The sequence below is a fragment of the Aureococcus anophagefferens genome (assembly GCF_000186865.1).
Source record: "Aureococcus anophagefferens unplaced genomic scaffold AURANscaffold_40, whole genome shotgun sequence".
NCBI lineage: Eukaryota > Pelagophyceae > Pelagomonadales > Pelagomonadaceae > Aureococcus > Aureococcus anophagefferens.
Window position 1 is genome coordinate 133,094 of NW_008705597.1, and position 19,523 is coordinate 152,616.

Below are 19,523 nucleotides of genomic sequence, written 5' to 3' on the forward strand. Positions count from 1 at the left end.
TGCGCCTCTAGAAGAGAGATTCCGAAAGCAGACTGGTCCAAGCCTAGTTGGTCTACACTCATAAACGATCCATATGTCGCTGATGGAGATGCGGCCGTCAAACTTGTCAGCCATCGTACGCCAGGCACGTGCGAGTTTGTTATATGCGCACATGACGACAGCAAACACAATCCAAAACTGGAGTTCAGTGGCCCTGCAAGCTGGATGTTCCACGCTCCAACACGCGCAACCCCACATTCTTGCCATCGAGACGAGATTTAGTGCTTCAAACACGCCCGCTCGACTAGCGCTACTAGTGCCGAGGTCGTCGCCGCGCTTTGGCTGTCACCGACCTCCGAAACCAAAAAACTTGCGACAGAATTGAGTGTGGGATGGTCAAACAGTAATGTTGGAGACATCTCAAGCCCGGATGCTCAAGAAAGCTTCATCGTGAGCTCCGCAGTAGAAAGAGAATCCACACCGGCCGACATCAACGGGACATTTGAGTCCACGAGAGTACCCAAAACCTCCCAAACAATGGACCGTACCAGCGTGTGAGAGTCGTGACCAACGCCTGGTGTTCATGATGCCGCTGCTTACTGGCTGGAAGCAACATCATGTAATTTCCCGCCTTGGGGGCTGGATAGGCTCCTCGACAGGTATCTTCCAGATGGATTGACTCGGAATGGGGCTACGATAATTATGTAGTGCAGCGTGCGCGTCAAGCAGAGCATGGCTTTGAGCAGCAACGAGAACAAGTTCCTCCGCGAGTCTTTTCCTACTTGAAGCCGCGTTCCGCTAAATCACCCGTCCACTTGGGGCGCACCTAGCAAAGCTGAGCACGGTGGCGAGTATCCCGGGCCCTCTGGGTGAAGCTCGCTAATCGCGCAAGCGGCATTGGACAACCTTCACCTGCCAATAGCGGCTTATTTTGCACTCGTCTGCACTCAACCTAGCACACGGCAGCACCTTCCCCTCGAGTCCCGCCCAGGCAGCGCAGTAGCAAGCATGCTGTCTGACTGCAATCTCGATCATGGATCTCACCCGCTCCGGCAAGCATCGGGCTCTCTGGTGTTGAACATCGAGCCTGTGGAGACTCGCGAGTGATCAGCTTTGGTCAGAACCCAAACAAGCGCCGCCTTTGCACCGACCGACGCTCTCTAGGCCCATATCCCCGAGAGTTCCGTTGCTCTACACCTACTCCCGAACTCACAGAGGAGATGGAGTGAAGCCACCCTGGTAACGGTCACCAGTGCAGCTGAGCGATGATGACGCATCACCACAATAGAAGCATGGGTACTCGAGATTATCAAGGTATTATTTTATAACATGGTAGATCTTGTGGTTGGTTCAGAGAGAGCTGGAGAATAACGCCCTGCCCCCTGATTGCCAAGGAGACTAGATTACGAAGCGCGACAAAAAGACCCTGCCGTCCCAATCCCGCTTCGTAAGTTGCGTCATCGTGCACACGCAAGCGAACCGAGCATTCCGTGTGCGATGGTTCCACTGAAGCCGAATGAGCTCAGCCTGGAGCTTCGCTTGCGGCCATCCGTGGCTACTACGTATTTTCGAGTACACAAAGGACCCGAAGCGGGCACAATGTCAGTAGGCATGTGAAATAACGTTCGTGCTACAATCGATCAAAGGTGTGTATTTAACCTGACAATTTCATTGATTACAATTTTGAAGGAAGATGCTACTGTACTGCTTAAGTTGCGCATTGACTGTTACAATGAAGGCACAGACTACGAGAGAGGCAAGACCTGCGGCGGCAGCAGATGCCTCTTAGTGACCCAAATGTGACTTCAAAGATTGGGCTTATACAGTCTACACCTTTACCAGCCTTAGCAGGGCTCCGATGGCAGCCCCGACCTACGCACGCATGATAAATCTCATACGCGCATCGAGCTCAGCAAGACTTCGATTGGATCTCCAAGTATCGTGCCTGTGCCATGGGCCTCCAAAACATTCTCAGTAACAGATTAATCCCGCACAGTTGTCATCAGTAGTCACTTTTATGATGATCCATTTGGTGCAGTAAGACTTGCACTCTGACCATCTTACTGAACGGCTGATCTTGAAATGGAAAGCTCGCCACAGAAGTGTATCAGGTATGTAATTTGGCTCTCTCCACGACAATATCCATCTGCCTACATGTCGAACGTGTGGCAGCGTCCAAGAGGTGACAGCATCCCCGCCGCCGAAAAAGCCAGGAATCCATCCCGCTTCAATAGTCCTACGCCAGTTGATATGGCCTGCGTACACTCGCTTTGCTCTAGAGCTGATTTCGCTAGATGCGTTGTCACTAGAGTTGAACAACAGGCAGTGTCCAGTCCCATGCAAGGGCCAATCAGACCATACAAAAATGATATGCGGCCAGATGCTACTGAAAGGAGCACTGACGTTCCTGCATACATTGCGACTGCAGTCATGGGTAGTCCCTTCTCCCGCTCTGAAACATCTCGATTCGCGGTTAGCGCCCCCATTCCCAAGTAAACGCCTATGCTTGTGACAGAGAAGCAAATACCAGCAGTTGACTACAGTAGGATCAACTGTTGAGGATCAGCGGAGGTGGCTTCAGCGTGCGACATGCCACAGGTCTCAAGCTAAAAAACATTAAAGCTGCCATAAGATGATAAGAAATCAGGATCCCATCATGAAAAGGGGGTCCGTCGCTTGACTACTAGACCAGATTCGAGTAATTGCGCTAGTGAACTTCAGGAGTGAAGGCGATCTGGGAGACTCATCGTAAAATCTTGAATAGCCACGCGCTGTGTGCAAGAGCATTTTGACTCGACCTTCGTGATGATAGATTCTTACTTCGTTCAACACAGAGCGATTACAAGAGAAGAGATGGAGGTGGGAGTGGGGTGGTCAAATGCTAGTGTTGCAGGAATCTCAAGCGAAAGGTGATGTTACAGAGATCATCCTAGTTTGAGAGTACCCAGGGAGGTCAACCCAGCCTCTACCAATGGCTGTGCTCCACCAACCTCAGAGCCAACAATCTCAATTATCGTGAGATTAATTCGTTCCACAATCTGGTCGAAGTGGCTATGGTCAGGAGGTTTAATTTTGGCAGAGACGACAGAGCTCATTTAGGGAGGTCCAGGTCTACTGTGTGGCGGCTGCTCAGAAATCTAGGATGGCTTTACCTGCAACGCTTTCACAGATTCGATGATGGACAGGATAGAGTGGGGATTGCATAGCGTACTGGTGTCACCACAATCCTCGCCATGGACGATTTTTTGTACAATTCAGCGCATGTATTTTCCTGTCATGGTCTCCGGAATTTCGCTGATGGTCACAAACTGTGACGGTGCCGCATATTCCCCAATGTCCACAACACAGTTACTTTGTAGTCGTCTTTCGTCTTCGAGGGACAACTCTGCGCCTGGCATGAGCGTGATGAATGCCCACGGGGTCTATCCTGTCAAGTCATCAGAAACTCCAACTACAATGCAGTTGGCCACTGGCGATGTCTGCCGGAGCTTGTCGCGCAACAGACTTGCCTCTATTTATCCTGTGCCAACCCGATGCCCGTTGACATTCAGCACATCATCAGACCGTCCATGCATAGAAAAAAGGCCAGGTCCGTGGAAGATAGCAACGTCACCTTAAAAAAACACGGGCTGCTTAAATCAATCGAAGTACGTTCATTTAAATCATTTCGCATCGCCTCTCCAGTCTCGATGTCCAACAACTCAAACGTCTCCCCATGTTGTTCGGGCCATGTATGGCCACGGTGCTGTGATGACTGCTTCGCCCGTTTCTTTTGCGGTTGCAGGTCTGAACCCACCCCGTCAATCGAGGTGATCAGTTGGAACCCACGACGAAAACGAAATCCATGGGTAGTTGTACATTCGAGTGTCTGGCTTTAAAGGCTAGTGAATATGTCCATACGAACAGCTCAATACCATACCGCCATGCTCAGTTCCCCAATAGGAGTTGATGTAGTGTGGCGTGATGTGCAACATTCCGAAGAGCTAAACTGTTGGAGAGCATGGTTCAGCACAAAAGGTCGCCACCTTTAGGCTCGACTTGTCGTATTTACACAGTTCTGCGGCTCCAAGACTGTGCGACATCAAATATTTGAGAAACGCCACACCCCCTTTCAAAATGGATACGCTGAACTACTAAATCATTGCGGCGAAGCCTGCTACGTATGGGGAAACAGGATTAGTCTCGGTGATGAGGCTTGTGAGACGATTTGCTAGGCTACCCGCCAGCATGTAAGTCTGGCCAGTAATCCACCCGAACGAGGCAAGTACGAAAATCACGTCCCTGCCCGGGACGACATCAAAGCTACATTGCATTGTCATCATTACACCGGCAAGATATCCGTGCGCATGGACAACGCCCTTCGGCTTCCCCGTGCTTCCGCTTGTATATATGATGAACAGGGGGAAATTTGCCTCCACGGGGCGAGCGGCATGCTGGGGTAGGAATAGTCTGCTCTACCCCCAATCTTCTTGCGTGGTCAAAATATCAGCATCTTTTAGGAAATCTTCAACTACAATGACTTCAAATTTTGTACGCATCTATTGGGCTCGCTGGATAATGCGCGCAATCATCTGTGGTTTGAATATTCGGTGAAGGACAAGCTCAAGATCCACAGCGGACACAGTGATTGAGTCCATTAAAAGCTTTTTCAGCAAGACGAGTCACTCAGGTTCCAACCTTTAATTTTAAAGTTCTTTCAGCAAGGATGCTGTTGGGTGGAAATGTGACGCGACTTCCAACGCTGTGGATGTGCCTTAATCTCCACTTACGAAGAGCGCCTTGGCACCAGTGTCACAAGTTCAGTCTGAAAGCGACTGTGCAGGAGTTATCGGAGGCATGCATGCATAAATAATACCCAGCCTCTTTGCAGACTCGATCAAACAGATGCCACTCAAATTTGTGGGAAACATAAAAATAAGACGATCTCCAGCAACCAAACCACGATTCTTCAAGGCCGAAGAAGCTGCCAGACATCCGAGTAGTAAACTTGAGTAGGACTGCGAATGCGACTCTTCTTTGTGGTCGATGACCGCAAGTGCACAACCATACCCTGAAAGGATATGTCTATCGATCTCGTTGAACGCTATATTGACTGCACCACCTGAATACCATTGAAAGCACGGGCTTAGAGTTTCACTTCACACTGTCTGGAACGGGGCCCAACTGCCCTAGCAGCAATGGGCACCCTCGATGGACCAACCGTTCCATGCGCTATCTTGGCTACGCGCTTGCCAGGATTTGTGTCTAGGGTGATACCAATGAAGTAGATGTTTCACCGTACTGCCGTAAAATTCAAGGTTCGTGCAGATCTGAGTTTACTTCGCCTCTGGGTCTAGGAGTACGGCGCGATGTAGAGTAGATTATTTCAAATCGGGCAAGTCTTAACCCAGATACAGGTGAGATATTGTGGACGCTACCGTCAGCACCGAGTCCTCGCGAGTGAAGACTTCGACATGTTTGGAAGAAAGCTACGTTCAAAAAAACTTGGAGCCATCGACAAGGCGTTGCCATCCGTAAATACCATCAGGGTGGTCCCACGATAAGTAATTCGCTCTTCAGTAGAAATCCGGGCCGTCTAGCGTGGAGAAAAATGCAATCTATCCGACCACGCATGTGGTGCATTACTGATGAGAAGCATCGTATTCCTCAGATAAAAGGATAGCCACACTAACGATAGTGGAAAGCTCGAGAATGTGCTCAGGGGAAATACTTCTGGCACTGTGTTCAAGAGCCTGAATTGTGGTTATGTCTCCCAGTTGTATTGCATTGCCAAAGTTGACTGGTGTTAGCAGCAATGTTGCAAAGGCAAATTCGTAGGTGGTTGCGCGCTTCCACATAGCTTCTTGCAGATGAGGCTCATCGAGAAAGCCGTCTATTGGGGCAGGGTCAATGAGAATCAATGACAAGCATTCGAGGCCGGGCTAGCCCGCCCCCGCAAGTATGAGTGCGAGGGGGCCAGAGAGCGAGTAACCAACTAAATGAATTGAATTAGAACAAACTCCGGACAATTCCTTGCACAGCAAAGAACCATAGTGTAGTGCCCGTCCCCGCATCGCACCGAAGTGTGTCTGCGACGGAGGTATTAGTTCTGGTGCTTGAAGCGTAATTATTGGCCACAAAGCAGGCGCGTAAGACTTCAGTTGAACTGCGACTGGAGTCCCAAAGCCCCCATGCAGGAGCGAAAGTGCGGGGGTACCGCGGGAGCCTTTCTGAATATATATCAGTACTTTCGCAAGAGCTTCAGAGTTGATGAACAGCTACTCTTCCTTGGCAAAAAAAACGTAGCCAAGCTGCCAGCCAAGCTGCAACGTATTGAAGTGTTGCGGTAGTGTCTATATCACTGGACGGGGATCTTGATGAATCGGTTTTATGTCTTTGATAAGCAAGGGTATATCCCTCTGTAGTTGAGAGAGAGTGGACTGTGGATTTCCAAGTAGATCCTCATACTTGATTTGGTAGAAAGCTTCTGGCTCCAACTCGCGCCGACAGGATATGATTTTCTGATTGCAATCAGTCCACATTTCTTCGATATTATACTGCTCAATACTCGAGATGCTATGTTCTTTCAGAAGGGTAGCAGGATGGCGAATCAAGTGCAAAAATACGGGGCAGACGAAGTTCGATGCCACCTTTCACATCCAATAAGACTGTGCGCTCGCAAGCCAAGCCACAGCGAGGATTCTCGGGGCAGTCCACTCGTGCAATGGAACATACAGCCCAGGGGACGTCCCGTAGGATTGAAACTAATATAAGCTTGTGGTTTCTTGGATATTCCGCACCAGCAACAAGAGGGTTTCATCTAATAAACGCACAGAACTTTTGCTATTTTGTATTTGTTCGTGATGCGTATGGCCCACTAACATGGTTGATACTCGCGACAAGTATTTCAAAAACTCGCTGCAGCCACTGTGAGGGAACGCCACTATAAATGCTGTTTTTCGGGTTGGCTTCCTACTTTGAAACACATATTACTCCCAGATACAGCCCGCTGGTGATTGGTCTTGAGAATTAAGTTTGCTGTGTGAGGTTTGTAGTCGCACTTGGCGATCTATGTATACGCCGAGGTTCCGCAAATTCTGCTAGCCAACAAGCGTGGAGTCGTCTATGGTCACATCGAAGCGCTTCTAAACAGACCTCGCTAGGCTCTGGCTAATTTTACTATCAGATTACTATGTATGTCGCTAGAGAGTGACTACTAAAGTTTGCTCCACCTATTGCAGGGGCACATCATACACCTCTTCTATGTGCAATGCCAATGCTGCGATCGTTGGCGTGTCAAATAGTTACATGGGGGGGACTTAAATATCAAGCTACTCATTGACATCATCCACCAACGCCTTGACTGAGCTAGACTTCAGACCCATGGCCATGAATGAAGTATGTCAATGAAACTTTCAAGCAGATGCTTCCAGTCGTGAGAATGGCGTGTCCAAGTCACTGTTGGGACCGCAAAGCTCTTGCAAGAACTCCAAGACAACCCCACTCTGAATTTTTTGCTCGGTTTGCCCTGCACTACCTTCTTAGGCAGATGTTAACTTCTGCTGCATGCTACTGTTCAAGCCGGTACGCAATCGAGCACGGAAGTAAGAGGCAGTCTCCCCTCTGATTGCCAGTCACTATCAATACAATGACTGAGAGAACGCCCCGTGTGCAATGGTTCCACTGAACCCAAACGCACTCAACCGGGAGTATTGATCGTGATCATATGATGATCATTAAATCAGTCCGACAGGCAGCTCGAACAATTACCCCGCCACAATCGAAGACAAATGAGTGTTCAACCTACAACGCTACGATAAGAGATAGTAGCAATAGGTAACATTTGGAAAACAGCCTCAGCTCGGCGTTGGCGCTTACTTCTTGCGTGCAAATGACAAGAAAGGCCAGACCAACAGCAGCCGAAGACGCTTCCGAGTGACCCATATTTGACTTCAAGGATGAGCATTGTATTTGCCGTTGTGTCCCAAATACTGGTTTGCACAGCACCCCAATCACAGCTCCTACCTGCAGTCTTACCCGTGGGAACTACCCCCATGTCATGTGCTTTGCACTTCGATGGGATCTCCGAGCGCTGTCCCTGTGCCATGTGCTTGAAGAACTTGACCAGAAACATGGTTGTCTCGCACGACCTCCATTAATCACCTCTAGGAGTAGCCATTCGGTGCTGTTAAACTCGCGCTGGCACCATTGTGCTAGACAGCAGAGTCGCGCAGCGCACAAAGGCTGGTATCACGAGCTTAAAGTAGGAGTGCAGCACATCCCTCAGCGCGACAATATCCGTTCGCCCGACGGTCAAAAGTGTGGCATCTTCCAGCCAGTGATAGCATTGCAGCCACGGACATCGCAAGATTTGTTATTTGAGTCAGGATCTTAGTTCCAACCCCGATGCCATCTGTGCAGCTGTCTTGGACTGTGGTGGCGCAGAGATGCAATGCCGCCAATGCAGATGCGCACGCAGTATCAATAGAATAGCAGGAACCCACGAGTCCAAGTGTATATGAGAGTCATCCGGATGTTACTGAAAGGGAGCTGCCGCTCAACGAGTACAAACCCGCCTATTCGCTTCCAAGCCCGCTTACCTCGACGCCAGTGAACACTCCAATGCGTTCATGTGAAAAGATACGCGATGATGAAAATTGCAGTCTCAAAGTCGTATATCCCACCTCCAGCAGCATGACTTGCTGTGGATCAAGCAACTACGCCTCTGCGATAGAAATTCGAAAACAAACACTATCGAGGTTCAGCTAATCAATGTTCACAAAGGATCCATACGTGGCAGATGCTCTTTCTGATGAAACCTTCCACCGTACTATAGGGACGTGCTGATAAGTCGCCAGTGCGCACACTGTTTGCTCCTTGACCCCAGAATCCAATTTTAGTAACCCTGGCAGGGTGAAGCTCGATTATGTGATTAGCACTTCCAATTTTGCAAGCTACTGCTGTGCTTTTGTTTAAAGTCAATGCTGCTTTTCTTAAAGGAGCTCCGAATTGTGGCTAGCTTCAAACTCAGTTAGGATCTGAGCAATTGAGTCAATTGTCGGATGGTCGAAAAGCATTGTCGGTGACATCTCGATTCCGAGTTCGGTAGACAGGTTCTATGCCAGGTCTGTCGCGACAATCGAGTCCAAACCGGCGGACATCAGTGGCACATTCGAGCTGACCGATGTACTCAGTGTTCAAGCTACTATGGATCTTGTAATTATGTTGCCATCACAACACGGTTTCTGTCGTGCACTCCCATCACCACGGGCGGACGTGATAAAAACCCGCTCTGCACACCGGCTTGCTTACGCCGCAAGAGGCTGGGGAAATTGCACTATTTTGATCTCAAGTACCAGATTTGGAGCTACTAGCATTAAATGATAGATACTCTCAGACCATGAGAATCTTCCAGGACGAAGGCTATGAAAGGCGCAGCTACATGCAAAATGTGCTTAACATACCAATATATATATGTACATTGAGCGCCGGTGATATTCCAATGCGTTTCAACGTTTTTCGACGTAACGAGTTTGTGTTCTGGGGCGAGTTTGAGCCGCGCCTTTTATATTGCTCACGCTTGGTAAGATCAGTAGAAAGCGAAAGCGGTTTCATGCCTACGCTCTTTTTCAAAGCCCTGCTGATCGCATCAGAAACAGGTCAACAGTGCGCACGAAGTTGGGACCGCATCACCATCTCGCTTAGCAGACCGCGTGACTCTGCGTTTCAGCGGGGTCAACTGGTCACTGCTCACGATAAAACGAACGTGCCAAATACGTGATGGATCATTTTGTAGAAGCTATTGGCTGAGGGAATATTGAACAAGTAACTTAACAATGTGAAATTGTTCCATTGAAGCCAAATGAACTGATACGACCCGAGGTGAGTTTGTGGTCGCCAACGTTCATCTGCACAACCTACTATACGGGCAGTTCGAACTGCGAGGAAACAATTGCCATCAGGTGCCAATTTAGCCTGCGCTAATATTGATGGCCTTTTGCAAAAGCCAGTCAATCATCAAACAACACTGACCGATTTAGCTGCGCATTCGCTGACACGCCGGACACGTCCAGAGAGATGAGCGCGAGTGACGCCAAGCCAGCAGCAGCTGCGGATGCCTCCAAATGACCCATGTTTGACTTCAGCGATGTACTCTGTAATATCCTCGAGCTCGCGCACAAGACCCCAATTGCAGCACCCACCTGCAAAAACCGTGAATCATAGAATATTGTCCCGCAGGAGTGCACCTCGATTGGATCCCCTAGCGCTGTGCCCGTGCCATGTGCCTCGAGTACTTAAGAAAGCACACAAATACCTTGCACGGCTTGGATCAGTCAGCGTTGGGATGATCCGTTTGGCGCTGTCAGGCTTGCACGCGGTCCATCTTGCTAGACCGCAGTACCAGCAAGTCCCTTCTGCGAGCTCGATGATGAAACTATGAAAGTTCCACAACCCTCACCACGGCAATATCCATCCCCACGATGATCAAACGTATGACATCATCCAAACAAAGACAGCATTCCAGCTTGTGCCGTCACAAAGTTAGATTGATCCGTCAGAACATTGACCCCAGCTACGATAGCAACCACGATCTAGCTTGACACCTCCAATATTGCAATGTGGAGCGCCACAAGTGTTGATGAACAGGCTGTATCAAGCGACACGCACGCACCTGTCAAGCCACAAACGAACGAAAGTCAACCTGCCGCCACGGAGCAAACGCAACCCGTCCCTGAGAAAACATTGCTCTCTCACAGGTGAGAGCCTGGCTAACTTTAGATCCCAACGAAGACGCCAGAAGGCGTTTGATGCAAATGGTCAAGCACTCGACTCCCTAATTCTAGGACGAGAATCTACTATGGGTCCATCACTCGAAGTTCCACCGCATGGACTTGCAAGGCTGGACCGTCAGCACAGAAGCCATCACATGTGAAGGCACCATAATTGGCTGCTTCGACGTGTCCCACGATGTCCCAGCGCGCATGAGGTATGTTAGACGCAGCCACGAGACCCCCTGAACAGATCATATGCAACCCAGTCTTGACACTGATCCGCCCCGGTAGAGAAAAGAGGTTAGATTGAATATGTACCAGGTTCTGTTTCACCCGGGACTCTCCCTTGCGATGCACAGTCTTTCCTCAACATGGAGATCCATTGACAAAGGAGATTAACGACTTTAATGTTGGATGATCAAATGCGATGGTAGCAGGCAGTTCGAGGTGCCATTCTATTTTAAGCTGGGTTATCAACTCTGTTGTCATGAGCGAATCCAGACCAGCACTTATCAATGGAATGTCGCCCGAGATCTGCGTGCCTATTAATGAAAGTACGAGTGAGCGAGCTTATGAATACCCTCCGCGACTCTATTAACAGGAGTCGTTGCGGCGACTCTATTGAGAGGAGTCGTTTCGATGTGCCTGATGCGTTAAAACTCCATAGTATCACGTGAAGTGGTCAAAGATAATTCCAGAGCAGTCTGCAATGAGCAGTCTATATAGCGAGGCTATCGATTGGAATGCGATTTGTGAATTCGCCGCTTTACGTGTGTGATTGCTGAACGATCCAAACTAATTGTGTGCGATTGTTCCACTAAAGCCAAATGAACTGATACGACCCGAGGTGAGTTTGTGGTCGCCAACGTTCATCTGCACAACCTACTATACGGGCAGTTCGAACTGCGAGGAAACAATTGCCATCAGGTGCCAATTTAGCCTGCGCTAATATTGATGGCCTTTTGCAAAAGCCAGTCAATCATCAAACAACACTGACCGATTTAGCTGCGCATTCGCTGACACGCCGGACACGTCCAGAGAGATGAGCGCGAGTGACGCCAAGCCAGCAGCAGCTGCGGATGCCTCCAAATGACCCATGTTTGACTTCAGCGATGTACTCTGTAATATCCTCGAGCTCGCGCACAAGACCCCAATTGCAGCACCCACCTGCAAAAACCGTGAATCATAGAATATTGTCCCGCAGGAGTGCACCTCGATTGGATCCCCTAGCGCTGTGCCCGTGCCATGTGCCTCGAGTACTTAAGAAAGCACACAAATACCTTGCACGGCTTGGATCAGTCAGCGTTGGGATGATCCGTTTGGCGCTGTCAGGCTTGCACGCGGTCCATCTTGCTGGATGCTAGAATCCACAACAGAAAGTTGGGAGTATTCTTTGCTCATCAAAAGCGTTCCCACCCCTTCTCCACGACAGAAACCATCGGCTCGAATATCAAAGGTCTGACATCACCCTCACAAGGAGAGCATCCCTCCCGCAGCGAAGGCAATCGACACGACAGAAGTCAACATTGAGCTGCCAGATATTGCAGCACGCGATGCTGAATCCACAGCGAGGGCAAGCTCGGCTATGTTAAAAGCCACCAAAAATGCCGAACATGCAGTATCAATGGAGAGACTAGGTCCAACAAGGCCGAGAACATACGACAGTCATCCACAAGCAACTGCGAGAGACGACGAGGTGCCGGTATAGACGGAGGCCTCTGATGGACGTCCATTCTGACCTAGGGTACTTGGAAAACCGCCGTTTGCGCCTAAGAAAAATCCAATTTGCTAATCCACAAGAGCTAAACGACAGTGGCAAAAATTAGCCACAAACGATGCATAACTCACTTCAAGAATCAGGTTCATTTGAGGATTCATTTCAGCTGATTCCAATTTTGATATAGAAAATGCCGAAGCGTCTGTGGTTGGTAAGTTGCTGATATACGCCCCGTATCTTGCTGCAGGATGGCTTTTCTTGCTCGCGAATTAATGCCAGCGAAGGATCGGCAGTCTCGCTTTTGTGTGCAAAGCTGCTAGACATGTGTAACTTAAGCACGCTTTAGAGGATGGCATCGGCAGTATGACGCAAAAATTGCTCATTACGAAGAGGGACTGTGCTTTTGATTCCTTCTATTAAACTGCCGACCGAGAATCGGGATAAGAGCCAATGGAAACATGGGTTGCTGTGCATGGCAATGTGTTGACCCCAACAACATCTAGGTAGGAGACGATAGTTTTAATCGTGGGGTGGTCAAAGAGGAGTGTCGGTGGCATGTTGACGCTCAGGCGCTACCCTAGCACCCGTGAGAATTCTGTTGCATTTAGAGAATCAAATCCAACTTACATGAGAGGAACTTCCAATAACACTGACGTCATCTGAAGTTCCATCACGACTAATTAGATTACCTCTGTCGTGTTATTGCGTTTCACAGACTGTTTTGGTCTGCAAAGTTTCTGAGTTGATTCCACACGCGCCGTAGCCTCCTAGGTTACCTCAAGAATGCTGGCGATTGCACGAGCGGTGGGATGATCAAAGAGAAGGGTCGTGGGGGCAGTGGTACTGAAATGCGAGTTGAAATTACCACTGAATTCTGCCGCCGTGAGTGAATCGAATCCAACGGCCATCAATGGTGCATCTACATCCACCATTGTCGCAGCCTCAAGGGAGATCATGCGCACGAGCTTGCTAAAAGTCTGATTAGTGTATTCAGTCAGTGACAAATTCGTCTATTCCGCTTACATCTCGGGGGTGAATTCTAAATTCCTCTACGATAGAGAAGCTCCAGTAACCTTCTTGATCCGGATCGCTCCTAGTCGTGGGACCGGGAGATCAAGACTGGGAAGACCTGGAGAAACGGACAAAATGCGAGTCAGCCCAGCTCCAGAATCACCCGATGCTAGTGCTAACTTCTAGAGCGATGGAGATGATCTGATGTTCTTTTTATAGGATCATGCATGAGTCGCGTTGCGCAAATGATGAGGTAGTTCATTAAATATAGCTATTACGATGTAAAAAGCTCTCAAGAATCGGACCCTGTATCCAGGGCTAACGAACCCACCTAAAAATCAATGCGCGCCAAGGAATTGGAATTGGAAAGATGCAGACCGAGCCCCATTGAAAGGATCGTCCATTTGCATGCACAACGAACAGCAGGACATTGGGCAGTAACTGGTAAAGAACCTAAAGGGGCCTAGCAGTGTTCTTGTATGCTGCGGGGAACTTGAGACCGGCTTTGAAAGCTGTCTTGCATAGCGGAGCATCGAAATCTTGATCCCGAACGGTTCCGGGCAACACATACGCGCTCGTCTTTTCTTGCATCATATTGCATCTTCGAGGCACGTGAGATCCTTGAGATCAAAACATCTCAAGCGAGCAAGTGGAAACATAGGGAGTGCACACAAGTCAGGAACTCTGTGCATAGAGACAGCTCTGGCTTGAGGCAGAACGCCTGCACCCAATTAATTGTCCTACAGCTTGGCCAGCGCTCCAACAGATGAAGAGAAATCAGTGACACGGAACATTGCAGATGTCGGGTGTTTTGATACTACTGAACCTTAACGCGAGGGGCTAATAACATGTTCGCCAGCTACGTGAATAGACTTGAGATTAGGAATTTGACTGTATATCTCAAAGGCTCCCAATGGCGATGCATTTCATAGCACTAGCTGACTCTCACGAGAGAGCACACAAGGTCGCATGATAGCTACATTCTAGAGGGAACCGGCTTAACAACCTTCCTCCAGAAAGATGAACACAAGTGCAAACTCTTGGTAACCCACACCAGGGAAAAGGAATTTATCACCGATTACATGATCGCTGAGCGTGTCATATGTAACACGTGACATGGTCTTCCTTGGAGTACCTCAAGTAAAAAGTCCAGGGCGCTCTTCGTCAAAAAATAAATGCATCGGTCTTTTTCTTGCCATGAATGATGTTGAGGTTCATATGAACGATTAAGCATAGCCGCAAAGGCGAAGTTCATGTTACAGACTCGAATCATGTTACAGATGATTTCTGGTAAAATTTTGGCTTAGTGCAAACAGGCCGTGCGTAATGGTTCCGCTCGCACCAAAAGAGCTGACTCAGGCTTGCACACCCGGTTTATTGGAAGTTAGTCACTGCAACAAAATCACATCTTGCACAGGCATTGAGAAGTCAGATGCCCTCAACAGGGACCCCAGGTGCGGATTGGAAATCAGCAGCTAGGAATTGGGCACGATGATAGCCATATGCAGAGGTCCAAAAAGCAGTGACATGGCTCCTCCACCCGACGCTGCAGGCTCTAGGTGACCCATGTTTGCCTTCAGAGATGAGCTTTATATACCAGCCATACCAACATTGGACAGGCTGTTGATAATGGCCCCAACTTCAATTGGATCTCCCAGGGCAGTGCCTGTGCCGTGTGCCTCTAACATGCTCGTTAGCCCCGTCACCTCGTTTGATGCTTGGACAGAACTGATCAATCACCTCTGTGCTTGGCCATTGGGCGCAGTGAGACTTGCGCTGGGACCGTCACACTGCACAGCTGTTGCAAGAATTGAGGGATCAGGAGCGTCTCGAGACTTTGTGGCAAGAAACATTGCTATACAGCTCTCGCCGCGAGCATATCCGTCTCCTGAAATATCAAATGTGTGGCACCTGCCGGTAGGCGAAAGCATGCCATTTTGGGCGAACCCTTAACTCCAGGCGGGACCAAGCAAACCCACACCGAGTGCTAGAGCATCCTTGCAGTGACCATTTCCAGTCTCAGCTCGTGCGAGATGGATGCCGACGAGTTAGGTGGAGCATGCGGTATCCAATGTAACGCAGGCGCCATTGAGGCCGAAGGTATACGATATCAATCCAGACGAAGCGTTGGCATGAGTAGGCGGGTACTCCGAATTTGAGCTAACTACACCTTCCACTGGTTGTGTGAGCATCCCCACATACACGGCCACGTCAGTGCCGGTTGGTGTTTTAAAATCAAGTCCTAGACAAGCACCAGAGCACTACAGCAAAAGCAAATTCTGGGGGTCTTGATTGCGCATGGATTGAATTGACATCTGAAATGAGTGGCCATTGTCAATTAAAACCTCACCAAGCACGAAGGATCCATAATCTGCGGAACTGATACTCGGCGGATTCTGTGCATACCAACGAATGAGAGGCACATGGGTTGGGGTCGCCAACTTCGCCAGCTGAAGGGTGCAAAGACTGTTGATGGCATGTATTGCGGCCGGCATCTGGAACGACTGGCTTGTGCACAACAAAGTTGGTAGCCTGCACTGCAACTGATCAGTATACTCAAAGTTCTCGCCTCTAGGGGGATGCACTGGGCATTCCTCATTGGATAGGAACTCAGCAACAGCGCTTAAGGTCGGATGATCGAATATCAACGTGGATGGATACTCAGTGCAGTGTAGCTCCGAGACAGCTTACACAAACTGGGTCCCGTTTAATGAATCTAGACCCGCAGCCATGAGAGGTTCATTCCTTCCGATGGTGGTACCAAGGAGCTGCACAATAGTAGCTGCGAGGCTATCAATAAGCTCGTTCACTTTTGGGACTTCTGGCCTCTACAAGAATTCTGCAACAGCGCATAGGGTCGGATGCTCGAATATCAACGTGGATGAAAAGTCAGTGCAGTATAACTCAGAGAGGGCTTACACAAAATGGGTACCAGTCAATGAATCCATACCTGCAGCCATAAGAGGTTCATCCCGTCCAACGGTTGTACCAAGGAGCTGCACAACAGATGCTGTGAGGCTATCAATTATAGTGTGAGTGGCCGTGGCTATGGCGCTTGCCACTCGCTTGGAGTTTTTTGGAACTATTTGCTGGGTTATCCGTCTGGCCCAGCGTTCAAGTTTGGTTACCACGGTGTGAACACCCAAGCTTGCGACGTTGCCAATTGCCAGCGAATCATCAAGCCACTCACTGGCAATTTAGCCGCAAAGTCCCATGCAGGAATTCACGGGCTGTACCCCATCTAGATTGCAAAAGCGTGATTCACACAGGCTAGTTAGATATCTCCATTCTCACGAACTTTGCGCTTCAAACTATTCTGGCAGGAAGCGCTGGTGAAAGTTTAAGGCACGATGAATCATTCACTCCCGAGCTGCGGAGGTGAGCGTGCTGCTTGCGTCCAGGGTGCAAAACATTTCTCAAGAAAACCGAGAGACAGGTGTATCGATGATATCACACCTAGGCCCATCATCAAATATAATACCATCGACGTACAAGAGCACCGAAAATGCAATGGCCTCTACATAACTCGATCCAAATGGTGTTTGGAACCCCCCAGTGTCATCCAAAATTGCCTCAGCTTAAAATACAAGATTCTACCGAACCAAACTGTTTGAATACATCATTTTGCTGCCAACCAACTGCCTTACTCCTTCATTTTTCCAGTATCCAGTGCACTTGATGATCACGTCACAAAGAATCGTGACCTGTCCCGACGTGATGACGTCACGACTCCTCACATTGGAGACTTCGCCAAGACTAGTAGCCACAAGACCGTAGTGGTGAGCCAAAAACCACAAGTCAGAAACTGAGACTGAATGCCCATCTGGGGAAATTCGACCTTCTTGCCAGCATTCTGGTTTGCTGACCTAGCAGAGGTCAAACGCACGACCCCAAGCCATGAAAATAAGTTGCGAACCTCTCTTGGCATGGGAAAATCAATGATTGTACGGTCTCGCGAAGTTGAGATAGTCCACGATTAGTGGACTCACTGTACCACGTCGTCGCTAAATGAGCGACACCCGCTCTGCTCCTCGCTCGAGCGCAGTGCGTGTGTTTTCAGTGGCAAAAGCGCCTGCGCCAACTATCAGAATCAGGAGGGAAGTAAATGGAATCGATCAAGTCTGATCACCAACCCCATAATACGTGCTCCCTTTAAATTAGTTCCCACCTGGAAAACTCATCTGACGGAGTGCCCCAAGGCGTCGATTAACTCCGACAAAAACTTTTCTACTTTCAATAGCCGCTTTATTGTGATCGTTCTGGTAACAAAGTAAGTGCCTGGCTGCACGAGAGGAACGAACCCCAATCACGGTGGTTTTGAAGCTGATTCACTGCGTTAGGTAAATTGTGGATATAAATTGTAGGTCGTTCATAATCTGAAAAGTTAGTGGATGGTCGAAATTGATCACAACTCCTCTCTCAGCGACGCGGTACGCCGCCTCAGTAGTATTCACTTTTGACTGCGCGTTTGCTTGCAGATGCCACACGCCACCAACTGCCTTCCCCTTCTCAAGAACGGTGACCGGGTGCCCATCACAGACAGTCCTGCGCGCTAATAAGAGCCCAGATAAGCCAGCTCCTACAATAGCGACGGGAGATTTTCGTGTGATGTGCACACAAGTTTCAGTATAATCTATTGTTGCCGCTGCTGCAATCATGCCACACAATTCTTGAACACTACCATTGCAACAGGGCAGAGTTGTATGGAGTCATCAGGTCTTGTAAGCGCACATGGAATGAAGGAAGCTTGGGTTTGACATCGTAAGTAGCGCTGACAATTCCGTCACAGTACGAGCACCTTGATCGCCAACACCAACAAGTACGTTGATCGCATCCTTGAATAAAGCTAAGCCTACCTCATGATTGATTCAAGCGGGGCTCTAGAAGGAAGATGCGACGAGAATTTCGGCATTTAGGAAGCAAGATTGTAGCTCTGTGACCAAACCTTTGGATTCAGCTGAATCTGATATGATGTAGATTCTCAAGGAAGATCATTTCTCTTTATAGGCACCCATCATGCTGCACAGTCACTTACTCGCGGGCAGGAAGTTACTTAGTGTACACGTTATTTCAGGGCACCCGCAGGTGAGCTCCGCTTAGCCCCAGGTTTAAAAAATCCTGCCCGGGAAGGTAGACGCCTGTCGAAACAGGCGACGACTTTCGGATTCATATCCATGTACCTTCATTTTGTACTTCATATAGAATAATTTATTAGCTCCGTACCGTTGCTATGACGCCAGTCAACCACTATCCAGCAGGCAACGGATGAATTTACGACACATAATGAGCGACCAATATCCATACTAGGATTAAATACTCTCCTGATACTTATCTCCCTTTTAATCTTTGTATATTACAACAAAGCTGCGTCGACCGCAACAAAGCACATCAACAATGCTCTGCAATGTGAATTGTGATTATAATCATGTTGTCCTAGAGTTTGATGTAAAGAACATTGTTACATCAATGATTATGCTGTTCGTAAATCAGTATTGGCTGATGTTACAAATATCGGATTCGGATATGGGCCGGAAAATACTGCTGCAAATATTAAAAGTACAACAGAGCACCTTTGGCCATCTCCGCCGCCACCCGGACCTACACTGGGCCCCCTTCCAGATAGAGCATAAGGAGCGAGTGTCGAATAGGCTGCAATAATAAGATAGCAGCTGATTTTCTCTGTCGCTCTGTACGAATTTTCCCCTGCCGCGGCGCCCCAATCGTCGTCGTATAGACTGTCAAGCACCACCCGGTCCGCACGCAGGCCCTGGTGTCGTCGGCGTCACTGGCGGAGCAAATCCACAGGCCTAATCTAGAGCGCATTAGAAGCAGCCCAAGAGCCAGCCCGTGCCGCAGCTCGCGCCGTCGTCGCTGCCCCCCGGCCCGACCATGGCGGGCCCGCTGCTCGTCTGGGAGTCCGGCGCGACGTTGTCCGTGCACGGCTTGACGGTGGCGCATCCCGGCATTCCGGCTCCCGTCCCATCCAGTGTCGGTTGGCGGCGGCGACTTCAGGTCGTGCGCGAGCACGCTGGTTCGGCGCCCCCGGGCATCTCTGGGTTCGGACC

The 19,523-nt window shown here is 49.3% G+C and overlaps 8 protein-coding genes across 8 annotated transcripts; all 8 read right to left on the bottom strand.

The window, feature by feature from the left end:
• Positions 1 to 2,129: 2,129 nt before the first annotated feature.
• Positions 2,130 to 2,396, bottom strand: AURANDRAFT_33148 (hypothetical protein; the record flags this gene model as incomplete). The annotated part of the gene is made up of 1 exon (XM_009042990.1): positions 2,130 to 2,396. The coding sequence occupies one exon, from the start codon at positions 2,394 to 2,396 to the stop codon at positions 2,130 to 2,132; it is 267 nt and encodes an 88-aa protein (XP_009041238.1).
• A 1,716-nt stretch (positions 2,397 to 4,112) lies between these two features.
• Positions 4,113 to 4,406, bottom strand: AURANDRAFT_33141 (hypothetical protein; the record flags this gene model as incomplete). The annotated part of the gene is made up of 1 exon (XM_009042989.1): positions 4,113 to 4,406. A coding segment is annotated over one exon (294 nt), but the record flags the coding sequence as incomplete, so codon positions are not given.
• Positions 4,407 to 4,778: 372 nt separating this feature from the next.
• Positions 4,779 to 8,092, bottom strand: AURANDRAFT_67482 (hypothetical protein; the record flags this gene model as incomplete). Its single annotated transcript, XM_009042988.1, has 10 exons — positions 4,779 to 5,080; positions 5,180 to 5,259; positions 5,374 to 5,447; positions 5,652 to 5,851; positions 6,008 to 6,188; positions 6,321 to 6,534; positions 6,945 to 7,027; positions 7,150 to 7,190; positions 7,418 to 7,486; positions 7,996 to 8,092. 10 exons carry the CDS (start codon positions 8,090 to 8,092, stop codon positions 4,779 to 4,781), a joined length of 1,341 nt encoding a protein of 446 aa, XP_009041236.1.
• A 124-nt stretch (positions 8,093 to 8,216) lies between these two features.
• AURANDRAFT_33110 (hypothetical protein) lies at positions 8,217 to 8,483 on the bottom strand (the record flags this gene model as incomplete). Its single annotated transcript, XM_009042987.1, has 1 exon — positions 8,217 to 8,483. A coding segment is annotated over one exon (267 nt), but the record flags the coding sequence as incomplete, so codon positions are not given.
• Positions 8,484 to 9,607: 1,124 nt separating this feature from the next.
• On the bottom strand, positions 9,608 to 11,828 carry AURANDRAFT_67483 (hypothetical protein; the record flags this gene model as incomplete). The annotated part of the gene is made up of 9 exons (XM_009042986.1): positions 9,608 to 9,757; positions 9,991 to 10,160; positions 10,651 to 10,792; positions 10,830 to 10,972; positions 11,102 to 11,272; positions 11,311 to 11,375; positions 11,404 to 11,525; positions 11,622 to 11,670; positions 11,728 to 11,828. The coding sequence occupies 9 exons, from the start codon at positions 11,826 to 11,828 to the stop codon at positions 9,608 to 9,610; spliced, it is 1,113 nt and encodes a 370-aa protein (XP_009041234.1).
• A 3,366-nt stretch (positions 11,829 to 15,194) lies between these two features.
• Positions 15,195 to 15,404, bottom strand: AURANDRAFT_33063 (hypothetical protein; the record flags this gene model as incomplete). Its single annotated transcript, XM_009042985.1, has 1 exon — positions 15,195 to 15,404. A coding segment is annotated over one exon (210 nt), but the record flags the coding sequence as incomplete, so codon positions are not given.
• Positions 15,405 to 16,373: 969 nt separating this feature from the next.
• Positions 16,374 to 17,386, bottom strand: AURANDRAFT_67485 (hypothetical protein; the record flags this gene model as incomplete). The annotated part of the gene is made up of 5 exons (XM_009042984.1): positions 16,374 to 16,476; positions 16,649 to 16,699; positions 16,951 to 17,030; positions 17,106 to 17,324; positions 17,345 to 17,386. 5 exons carry the CDS (start codon positions 17,384 to 17,386, stop codon positions 16,374 to 16,376), a joined length of 495 nt encoding a protein of 164 aa, XP_009041232.1.
• Positions 17,387 to 17,786: 400 nt separating this feature from the next.
• On the bottom strand, positions 17,787 to 19,416 carry AURANDRAFT_67486 (hypothetical protein; the record flags this gene model as incomplete). The annotated part of the gene is made up of 5 exons (XM_009042983.1): positions 17,787 to 18,037; positions 18,257 to 18,310; positions 18,682 to 18,761; positions 18,816 to 18,891; positions 19,245 to 19,416. The coding sequence occupies 5 exons, from the start codon at positions 19,414 to 19,416 to the stop codon at positions 17,787 to 17,789; spliced, it is 633 nt and encodes a 210-aa protein (XP_009041231.1).
• Between the last annotated feature and the right edge of the window lie 107 nt (positions 19,417 to 19,523).